The following is an 11,887-nucleotide window of genomic DNA, read 5'->3' as shown; positions in this document are numbered from 1 at the left end:
TAAGAACAGGCACAATCTGGAACTTGAATTTTCTTTCACGCATCTCTTGTTGGACCAGGACCTACCCCCCCCCCCCAAAGTCGCTGGCACAGACTCCGAGCGTGGTCATAAAAATAACAAGAGTATTTTACACTGAACTGAAAACTACGTTGGTGGATCAGCTTTATAAACATCTGTAGAGCAAAAATTGAAGGATTTTCGTTTTTTCACCAGGTCAGTCAGGTAGGATCAACACCATATTTCCAACTATGCTCTACAGTTTTGAAGTAGTTTGACAATTAACCACGCTGTAAGGCATTAACAGTGGCAGTGAAACGCTGAATTCCAGAGCCTAGACACAGCTTCAGTGACATTTCCTCAGCAGATGCAGAGTTATATTTTTAACTGCAAGCATGGTCTCTGTGCAGGTTGGTTTGATTAGCGTCTCGGGAAGCAAAAATCCAAAGTGGCCGGTGTCGCGCAGCTCAAACGCAAATGCATAGGGAATGCCATTCTTGTAGGCCCAGTCCATAGAGCTCCCAGAACTCACATCTGAGGGAAGGAATTCAGAGAACATTACAAAAATGTTAAATGCTTATCCTGTTGAATTTTATCTACAGCACTCTGAGCACTTGGGACTAAGCTGTGGCTCTCCCTGATCCCAAATGGGACCTGGGTTCTGCAGGGTCACAGGCTTCACGTGACTCTGTTACGAGCCGAGTTCTTCATAGACAATTCTTTGCAGGGGGAAGGGAGAAAGATGATAAGTAAACTACATCAACCTCTTAAAGTGCTTTTAAAATGCTTTTCTCTTCATTTCTCTCTCATTTGTTTCTGACTCTACAGCATGCTAGCTTTTGCATAGGTGGTGTCTAACATTAACAACCCTTCCTGAAGAAGTGGGTTTCTTATGCTTTTTCTTACCCCCATATGTTGGTTATCCAAGACACTTATATTTAGGTAAAGATCCACCTCTCATGTGGCCTGTTTTCTTCCGCACCGGTCTAACATTAATTCACACTGCTGTTCTTTCGAAGTAGTGATTAACTAAGCTGCAGTAAGCACAAGACGGTGACTGTGAGATGGAGGCCCACAATAGTGTGGCCTGTAGAGCTCTTGCTTTAACCAAAACACAGCTGTCTTCAACAGCAGCAAAAGAGAAGTAGGAGATTACTTGTGAAAGATCTTGCAATTTACTTAAGCAAGCCTCTCACTTTTGCTATTTCCCTTATCCTTACTGAGAGGCTTTAGGCCTCACACACGCTCACATCCCCCCAAATAGCCTCAGTAAAAAACTGTGTCGTGTTGAAACCTGTTGAACTTCTTTATCACTCAGCTCACAAATGCTGTTACATATTTAAAAGCCATATTTTAAAGATATTTTGCTCTAGGGGAAAATGCACTTGAAATCACCCTTCAAAAAACGGAAGATGTCCAAATAAAGATACTACTGCTGTCATTTATCATCATGTAGACACCAAGACATTTGAAACCCAGGTTTTAAAGTGATCCTCGTAAATTTTAGAATGAGCTCTATGAATAGCTGTAGCTATCACAAATGCACAGGATAGGCAAAGTAGTGGTGAAAAATGAAATCTTACTTGAACTATTTTCTCCCATATATTTTGTAATGAAGTAATGCATTTATAGCATCTCATAAAGATATGCTTTTTTAAGATCTTCTGTTCTATTTGTTTTTGTATGTACTGAAGATGTTATTTGCTAGATTTCCCCCTTCAAACGCATTGCATTTTAATCACTCTTATTGCATCAGTTGACTGAATTTTACTGCAATCAACTGACTGCATCAGTTACAAAACTTCCTCTTCTCCCTTCCTCACCATTCACAGCTGGAACAAAGTTCACTTTAAACAGTATTTGCTCCCTTGGTCATAATAAAGGCAATCCCCTCCTTAACTGCAGGTAGGTCAAAGTCACATGTTTGACCCAGAGGGAAACTCACACAAAGTGCTCGAGGCAGGACCGTATCTGTATCTTATCCCATAAGCTGACTGAAGAGCGTTAACAGCATTATAGGCTGCAGATTCCTGTGAGCGGGAGAAAAACAAATCCATAAATTAGATTTTGCATTAAATGCTGTAATAGAATTGGAACCTCAGCTCCAAATCATTTACTTCTGATGCAATGCTGTGTTCCACAAGTCTGTGGAAGCTCATTTAAAATGATTTTAAGAGATAAATATGTTATTTATTTTTATGACAGCAATTCCCTAGTACTGAAAATTTGACTCAGTATTTTCATGGCATAAAGAAGCTTACTGCACTATGAATGATCATCCATTTAATAGCTGGAATTATTTGTATATATTGCATCTATTGCGAGACCAGATATAGGTCACAGTGAGCCAGTGAGACAAAATTATCTTTTTGTGCAGTTTAAAAGCCATGCAAGTGATTTCCTCCAACACCAGTGGCTGTATGTCCCAGTCCACTACACTGCATCTCAGCTGGGCTTGTTATGAAGGAGAAATTGTCTACTGGGGACATCCCACAGTGGTCAGTGAGCACAGAGAGAAGAAGGAAGGAGTTAATTCCACTCCTGAATCCCTGATGGGTTGGTGAGTGTTCAATGCTGCTCTGACTTTCTCTGAAACCAGGCAATGCAGACTTGGAGAACGCATTCCTCTACCACAGAACTGCAGTTGCAGTATGGTATAAAGTACATCAAGAGCCATGGCGATGCAGGCTGCTTAGGAGGTTCCTGATAGTCTGTGAAGCTCAGTGCAGGAAGCTGGGCCTACCACAAACTCACAGAGTCACACATGGATACCTCTTGTAAAGAAAGAGAAAAGATGCACACAGTCAGAAGAAAAAGGAAGGTTACAACCCTGGATTTGTCCAGGAAAGATTCCCAGAGAATGTACAGTAAAAACAGAGAATATCTAGAGTAACACAGAGAGGTCTCCCTATAGAGAGAGAAAAGTTGAAAGTGCTGGACTTCCAGCTTTCTTCTGAAGCTGTAATGTTTTTGTCAACCAAAGAGCTGTAGGATTCAGTTCATGCAAGTTTTTATGAACATGGCCCTTACATTGTGGTTCAGCAGACACTAGCCGAGTGCACTGGGGAAGGAGTACTCTACACTGGCTTTTCCACTTGGACACTTTCACTGAGCTCCCACTCATTTGCCATTGTCAAGAACGAGGATTCTGGCGCATCTTTGGCTTGAGTAGTACAGTTGTTCCCATGGTGGATCTGTTTCAGCTGTAGTAAAGATGCTAGAGAAAACCGCTTTAAAATGTTATTCCAGGTTGGGGGAAAAAAAAAAAAAGTTATGTACTGGCCACACAGTATGGCTTTGGGCAGTTTTCTTTAGACTGAGAAATCACTTCCCAATGGAAGAGCAATTTTTAAAACCCACTATAAGAATTCATTAGACATCATGAGATTTTTTTTTTGCTTGTTTTCTTGGCCTTTGTGTTTCTCAGTGCAGGGATGACATTGCCAGAGACTCTGGCCTGACATTTTCAGCTTGTCTCTTCTCCTCTTACCATCTCCACAACAGACTGTCTGATGACAGCAACTGGTAGAAACAGTTATCGCTGCTGGGAATTTCAGCAGGGTTTGGATGTGAGAATAAGCTGACGTAGAAAGGTAACTTCTCACTCACCCTAGCACCAAACATGAGGAGATGGGAGGAGATCAAGGGAAGGGGGAAATGCTGTCGCTTGGGTCTATTCCTCTTCTTATACATGCTGACATCTCAACTTGTGCAAGTCATGACACACAAGACCCATGATGGGGCAGTATGTATCAGACTGCGTGAGAGCAGAGGGGTGGCAGCACGAGCTGCTGGCTGGGAAAGCTGCCTTGCAGGGCTCTGGGGAGTCAGGAGCTCCAGCCACAGCCTGGGGCTGTTCTACATCACCAGCAGTGAAGCCACAAGTACCAGGTTTGGTCAAAAATTTGGCAAGCAGCCGTGCCTGGCACTTAGGACCCTGGAGCGATGGTGTGGAGCTGGGAAGGTCTGACCACAGGTAGTGCATGAGAGTAGGGCACAGCAGGGCTTCAGCTGTGGGACCTGAGAGCAACTGCGCAGCAAAGTGCCAGGAGATGTGTCGTGGAAAGCAGAACATAATGAGGAAGAAAAAGATTCCACATGTGAGAGTTACACATCACATAGCAGTGAGACAAAAACCGCCCAACCTTGATGAAAATATTTGGAAAAAATATTTTGACAATGCCTATTTGAATACAGCAACACAGTACTGAGCTCTGTGCAAAGGCAGCAACGACGGTCAGCTGGGGAGTGAGCGAAGTACGTGTTTGGCAGATAGGAAGGCATCTCTGGGCACTGGGAACACGCTAGTCTTAGCTCTGAGGGATGCTACTCGTTTCAGCTGCTGAAGTTATGTACCCAAAAAGGGGGACAAGTCTGACCTGTATCGTACACAGTGCTGATCTGATCTGAACAGAGCCAGGCAACCAGTCTCTGAACACCCTCAAGGAGAAAGCTTGACATAATACTATCAGATTTTTACAAAGAGATATACAAAATTGGTCATGCCATATGAGGTCACTGTAAACACTCAGGCAAATGACTGTATAGGAAAAAAAGGAATGAGCAGTAAGTGGATTTTAAAACGCTCTGGGTGGGTGAATGTTTCTGCTGTTTATTTCAATCTAACAGAACAATTCCATTTAAGTATCTGAACAGATTTCAGGAGAGTGCTAATAGGAGACCTGTGCCTAACTGAGAACAGAATATGCATGTTGTGATCAGCACACAGCTCTCCAGTTTCAAAGCAACTCTGAATAATTGAACACTTTAATTGAAATGGTAACTGACAGCTCACTAGTATGCTGTGACCCGGACACAAGCATCCTTGCTTTTGCTCAGGATTAATTGTGACCCCCTATTAACAGTAAACATTAATCATCTGCTGTGCATGTGGAGTCCTACAGCTGTCCACTCAGCGCAGTCCACGTGGACCAGCAAAGTTTGCTCCATCGTCAGCAGGAAACAGAGACTGCTGCTTTTTAACTCACTATAATTCTCCATGAGAACTAGAGAACTGGAAGCTCAGTTTAAGTGACCACAATATACACTTCAAATATTAAAGATTATACATTTAGGCACCACCAGGTGATGGAGCATTTGGCTGCAGGCAGGTATTAAACTGCAGAAGTAAATAAGCAACAGTATTCCATTCATTTTCACTCTAACTCCCAAACTGCTTTCTTAACAACAGGAAATTACTTCAGTTTTTTTATTCCAGCATCCCTGCTCTTTTTTTCCCACTGCAAAGAAAAGAAGTGTAAAGTCCAAAACATCAGCAGAATATTTAGAATTGGGATTTGATTTTCATTTGTCCAGGGCTGTTGTCTTTCTTTGTTGCTTTAGGTCTCTGCTCTACTCCTTCTGATGCTGACTGAGAGATCCAAGGTTTTACAAAAGCAAGGAACAGCTACCACTCATCAAAAGCCAAATTACTTTTGTCGAAAAGCTTTGGATGGAAAGTAGTGTGTATGTGCTGAGGGCAGTTCCCTCCCCCATCTCAGAATGGAAATAACTCTCAAGCTACAAGAGCAACATGGATTAAAAATTTACCGGTATGGGTGAAAACCCTCAATTTGAGATTCCTTCTTTCATAGAATGAATTTCCTGACACAGTGTTGTCTTACATTACTCTGCATATTTTCATAGGGATATCAACAGTCATCTTCCTGCAGAGGAGTTGCTGATTCTTCCCAACATCCTGCCTTTTTCTATTGCTGTCTTGCCAGTTTTACAAAATACGCTTGCACCTGCTGGTCTTCAAAGAAGTGAGGTCCTCTGGTTTCAAATCCTCAATCTACTTTTTTTCTTTTTCTTTTTTTCCCCTTTTTTTTTTGTGTGTGTGAATAGTAGTCAGTAGATTGCTTGGGGAGCTCTTTTATCCCTTTGCCACCTCTCCAAAAGAGTGTGGAGGAGGGAGAGTAAGTAGCGAGTTCATGGCTTTATTTGCTGTGAGGATGCGCTGAACGGCACAAGTTACGGACTTGTGCAGCACTGTGTTGCCAGCCTCCACAAGCCTCACGATATTTAGCTGCTCTGGTGGCTTTGTTGACTTCTGGTTTGCTCTCTTCCCCAAGAATGACATCAGGCAGGACATTTTTAGCAGCTGGTGAAATAAAGTGTTTTAACAGAATTAAACCAACAAAGAGAGCTCAGGTAGTGCACTGGTCGCTGTTTGGCCTCCTGAGATGACAGCTGAGTGAAACTGCAGTGAAGCTCCAGGGACTAACAACATCATTTATTCCGCCTGGGATAAACCTAAGACGCAGTTAAGCTCCTTTTTGAGTAAATCAGCTGAAACTAGGAATTTAAGAGTCACTGCAATTTTCAAGGCCAAAATGGGACACAGAAATTTTGGACAGGGACTGAGGGCCAAGAAAGTGGCATGCTACTGCTTGGTGCAATGTGTGTCTGGGCGCAGGAGCAGAGAGAAAGTAAAGCTTGAGAAACATTTCCCTAAGAGAACAGGTTAAAGGGAGGGTTTTATGATGCTGACTGACAACAGAACTCAAACTGTGAGCAGAGGAAATAGCTCTCCTGCTTTTGAATGAGCATGGAATATATGAAATGTGCATATTCCTGGTAAACAGATAGGCTTACATCAAAAAAGCCTATTTATTCTTCTAATAGACAAAATCTTCAAAACATCTGATGTTAATTGCTTGGCTGAAAAGGGTAAAAAAACTACGTCTGAGCAGGATGATACATAAAGCAATAGGAACGTTACTTTCAGAGAAAGCTACTACCAACTGATAAATAAACCATTTCATTTTTGTTTTGTTCATAAAATTGAAGATTTTTGTGCTTCTAGTATTTAGGGGGAAGTTTTGAGCACGAAGGGACAGAATTTCAGCTAGATGCCCAAGGACTTAACTACATAATCCCCATTATTATGTTATTTATGTTAATTACATAAAATACTATAATTAAAACTCAAGAACTTATCCTATGAAATAATTTACAGTGACGGATGGACGGAAGGCTAATTTAATCAAATTACTGCTGATTCACTTGGAGTGACAGTTATGTAACCAGAAATGAAATTTTAAGTGGATCCAGAATAAATACTACTCTGTATTAAATGTATGCAAAGCATCAGAGAAAACAGTCTCCTCTCAAAACAGAGTGTATTAAAAACAAAAAATAGAGGTGTATATTCTCCCAAGTGCTAATATACTTACCACACAGCTGAAGTTTGGAATAGTTGCATACTTGTAAGAGTAAGGGTATAGCAGCATCTGTGCATAGGCATGGAAGGACAAATAGGCTTTTATTTGTTTGCGATGTTTGCGAAGAAAATGAGCAGCAGCCTTTACTTCAGGTTCAGACTCAGGAAAGGGCCCACAGTAGGTGTCGTCGCATGGGTGAACTGAAGCACCCTCATCTACAGATTGAAAGAGAAAGCTGAGGTGAGCTATCACAGAGAATCTGTAAGGGTCAAAGTCCGTCTCAACCTGTGTGGGTCTGTGTGCAAAAGCATGAAAAGCAATAAACCAATTGCTTTTTTTTCCATTGATGAGTATGAGCCAGTGGGACCTCACTGCAGCAATCTGCTCATTCATCTAATAGACACATCTAGTTGCCAACTGGCCAGCTACAGGCAGGCCTCTTCAGGGAATGTTTTTAACCCACCAGATAAAGCACAGCTTGACTTCGCTATATTTTCCTCTCTAACTTTCCATAAAAGGGATTTTTTTTTTTTGATGGCATTCCAGCATGGAATCATTAAATCATAGAATCAGTAAGGTTGGAAGGGACCTCTGGAGATCATCTAGTCCAACCTCCCTGCTCAGCAGGGTCACCTAGAGCATGGTAGAGAGGGTTGCATCCAGGTGGGCCTTGAAGATCTCCAGAGAAGGAGACTTCACAACCTCTCTGAGCAACCTGGTCCAGTGCTCCATCACTCTCACAGGGAAGAAATTCCCCGTCACGGTCAGGCGGAACTTCCTGTGCTTCAATTTCTGCCCATTGCCTCTTGTCCTGTCACACGGGACAACTGAACAGAGTTTGTCCCTGTCTCCTTCACACCCTCCCCCTTTCCAGTACTTATACACATTGATCAGATCCCCCCTTAGTCTTCTCTTCCCCAGGCTGAAGAGGCCCAGCTCTTGCAGCCGTTCCTCATAGGGCAGGTGCTCCAGCCCTCTGATCATCTCCATAGACCTACACTGGTCTCTCTCTGGTAGCTCCATGTCTCTCTTGTCCTGGGGAGCCCAGAACTGGACACAGTACTTGAGATGAGGCCTCCCCAGGGCTGGGTAGAGGGGCAGGATCACCTCCCTCGACCTGCTGGCAACACTCTTCCTAATGCACCCTGGGATACCATTGGCTTTCTTGGCCACAAGGGCACATTGCTGGCTCATGGTCAATCTGTCATCCACCAGCACTCTCAGGTCCTTCTCTGCAGAGCTGCTCTCCAGAAGGTCAGCCCCCAGCTTGTACTGGTGCCTAGGGTTATTTCTCCCTAGGTGCAGGACCCTGCACTTGCCCTTGTTGAACCTCAGGAGGTTCCTGTCTGCCCAGCTCTCCAACCTGTCCAGGTCTCTCTGAATGGCAGCACAGCCCTCCGGTGTGTCAGCTACTCCTCCCTGCTTGGTATCATCAGCAAACTGATGTCCCCTCATCCAGGTCGTTGATGAAGAAGTTGAACAGGATGGGACCCAGTCCTGAGCCCTGGGGGACGCCACTAGCCACAGGCCTCCAACTAGACTCCACGCCACTGATGATGACCCTCTGAAGGGTTTTATTATAACTGGAGGTTTTATTATAACTGCTGAGGGTTCTTGGGGGGTCTGTTTGAAATCAGAGCGCTACACCTCTTCCACGAGTCACTGCAAAGACAAGTCTAGCTCTTAAGAGCATGTTAATGTTGTAGCTACTGCAGTGGTGGTTATGAGGGCAGGCAGGTAATCTTATCATGCATTACCTTAGAGACTACTTTAAAATATGAAAATAGTCCATAACTACTGCCTATTTTTACTCTTGTAAACTATGCGGGAAAAAAACGACAAGCTGCATGGGAGGATTGCTCAATTAGTTAAAAGAGAAATCATCTAGAGTTGCAACAGGACTTTCTCTTCTCTTGGGTCAGGAGTTTAATTGTGAGGATTTCTTTCAACACATCAACCTGCTCAGGTGGCAGTAAGCTACAGAAGAGAGACCTACATGTAATATCCCATGAGGAAGTGAAAGATGAAACTCAGAAAAGGAGATGGGGCAGTGGCTCCATTATCATTTAGCAATCCTGGATCTAAGCCACCATCTCATTTACTGCTTATGGACTGGGTTTAAAGGAACAATACTTATGCAAATCAATTGTGATCTTTTATCCATTGATTTCAAAATGCCACCTGTTTTCCACTGCCCTACAGAGTAATATTAGTTTGGTTGTGATATTCTCTGGTGCCATCAGGGACTTAGAGAAGCAGTCTTTTATTAGCTTTCCTCTGTAGAGTAACTACTCCCATCTTCAAATAAAAAGAAATGAGCAGTGTTCTGCGGTAGTACGTAATAATATGAACAATAACAGGGTTAGGCAATCAGCTTGATGCCAGAAAAATATCAGAGAGTGAAAAAATTTCATAGTGTAGCTTCATTTATAATATGAAAACAGGAGGCCACCAGTGGGGATTTTAAAAGGTATCAGTGCTTTGATAGCAATGGATATGGAATGGTTATATTGAGGGCAGATGGCCTGCTCCCTGCAGAACAGATGGCCATCAAGTCATCCAAATCCCAGGAGTACCCTGTTTGTCAGATAATATAGATAATATAGCTAAAGGAAAGCCATTTAACAGAGCCTTCAAGAGTTCTTGCTTTTTGGGTGGCTACTTCATCTCCTGTTACAGTGTTGTATCATCATGAATCATAAAAATAAACACCGCTGTTAATGAGCAAGCTACAAGCTAAATGTAAAATGACCCAACAGTAAAAAACAACTCAGTTCAGTGAATTTTGGTGAAGAAAAGATGCTCTGCACTGTTCAGCCTATTGTGGGGAGCCAATGACAATCCCAGCTCTACTTAATGCTTTTCCTTAAGTGAGGCTGGCTGGGAGTAAAGAGACAGAGTTTCCATGGTGCTCACAGATAATGTAAGGAGATCCTCAGTTATCATACTGGAAGGTCTTTTAAAGTAATACAAGAAAGAAAAGAAAGACACAGTGAATATCAACTCCTGTGAAATGTCAAAGTTAAGAGTCATGAGAAGAAAATGAAATTACAGAAGTCAACATGCTGCCTTATTTTTGTACCTGGCAGCATCCTCAGGGAGGACAATATCTTCCAGTGTCCCTCATAATATCAAGTGGACAAAGAAAGTGTGTGCAGAGACTGGTAAAAACAAGTTTTTTTTTGGTACAGAAGCAAGACTGTGGGAGTATGGATGAGCTACAGCCCAACCCTCAAACTTCCTTGCAGCCTCTGCTCCTGCCAGTATGTGGTACTGTCCTCAGTGTGTGATGGGGATGTGTTGGAAAATTTACTTCCTCCCCTGCTTCCTTGGAGGCTGGCCCCTTAACTGAATTTGTCTCATTAAATGATCTAGTCAATTCTAAATGTCTCACTATTGCTTTAAAAATGGTATTTATTGAATATTAAACTATTGTTCTACTTACTGCACGTACATATATTATAAGGAGCATCTCTCTCCTGGAGATCTTGCAATCAGTATTCACCTGGATCTGTATGCAGTTACTGTGCACTATTTTGAGCACAGAAGGCTGCAGAGTGAAAGCCACCACAATCAGTGATACATCCCTTTTATTGCAGTCCCTAGAGTATGCAGAAGCAACATCATAAAACTCGCATCAAAGTCCTACATTGGAAGGAAGGAGGAAAGCAGAAGGGACGCAGCACTATCTCTGCCAAATAGCCGGCTGTAGCTAGCACTCGGCTGCTTCGCTGGGGCCAGACTCCGGCACAGCACACCTGCCTGCAAGCCCCGCGGTGAAGTTCGAGCCTTGTCCGCAAACGGTAAGTATGACCGAACTGAATTAAAAGGTTTTTTACAAGCATGTGCAGCATAAAATTTTACAGGAATCGTGATTATACAAGCCTCAAAGTGTGATATGATCCAGATTCTCCTCTGCCTCATTTAATGTCAGATTAATGAGAACACGGGGCCCAGGGCGAGGAGCTTCTGAGCACCAGGCGCCCATGAAAGAGCTCTTTATGCTCTGGCAACAATACCAAACTTCTGTGAATTTCCGTTTTAAAAGAGAATGAGATGGAGTCCGGGGCCCGGTTTGAGAAGCAGAGCATGAGCTTGGTGAGATGATGAGCAACCTTGAATAAATTTCCATTTCTCACACTTGGAGTGGGGACCTGCCTTTCATATTTAGTGCAGGAGAGAGACGCAACAAATAGTGTATCACAACACACAATGTGCGTGCGTGTGTGTGTGTACGTGTGCATTGCTGCAGTTTCACTCAGCCTAGAAAATACATTTTTTTGCTCATAAATGCCAAAACACCTTTCAGGACTGAGCAAAAAGTATTTGTGTTTTAATACAGTGGCTGGGGAGCAAGTGGCCATCTTCCACAGAATAAATGTATGTGCTCAAAATACCTGCAGTTCTGATTTATAATCTTAAGTAAAGGGCGGTAACAGGGATGCAAGACTTTGTTTCAGTTTTAGATTATTTTCTCAGCATAAAATTGCCTCAGAGTTCATGACAGCAACCCCAGAACTATCATCATCTGTATTGGAGGGATTCTTGTTTAAACATAGGCTTTCTTTAACTGCTTCTGTATCTCTTTACTGTGAGTTGATAAAAACTGGAAGCGTATGTTATAGGTCCTTACTGTTTTGGGGTTTTTTTTGTGTGTGTTTCTCCTATCTCATTTATAATCACTCCAGGCAGATTATTCACACTTACTTTTATCCTTAACATTT

General features: G+C 42.7%; 1 protein-coding gene across 1 annotated transcript in view; it reads right to left on the bottom strand.

Annotated features, from left to right (window-relative positions):
* Positions 1 to 343: 343 nt before the first annotated feature.
* CPA6 (carboxypeptidase A6) overlaps positions 344 to 11,887 on the bottom strand; it is an 84,552-nt gene continuing 73,008 nt past the window's right edge. The window contains exons 12-14 of the mRNA XM_062568536.1: positions 7,176 to 7,378; positions 1,943 to 2,027; positions 344 to 531 (exon numbers count right to left, since the gene is read on the bottom strand). Coding sequence (XP_062424520.1) covers positions 344 to 531; positions 1,943 to 2,027; positions 7,176 to 7,378 — 476 coding nt within the window. The remainder of the gene's footprint in view (positions 532 to 1,942; positions 2,028 to 7,175; positions 7,379 to 11,887) is intronic.

Source organism: Rhea pennata, chromosome 2 (assembly GCF_028389875.1).
Source record: "Rhea pennata isolate bPtePen1 chromosome 2, bPtePen1.pri, whole genome shotgun sequence".
In the NCBI taxonomy this organism is placed as follows: Eukaryota; Metazoa; Chordata; class Aves; order Rheiformes; family Rheidae; genus Rhea; species Rhea pennata.
This window is presented reverse-complemented; position numbering and strand designations above follow the sequence as displayed.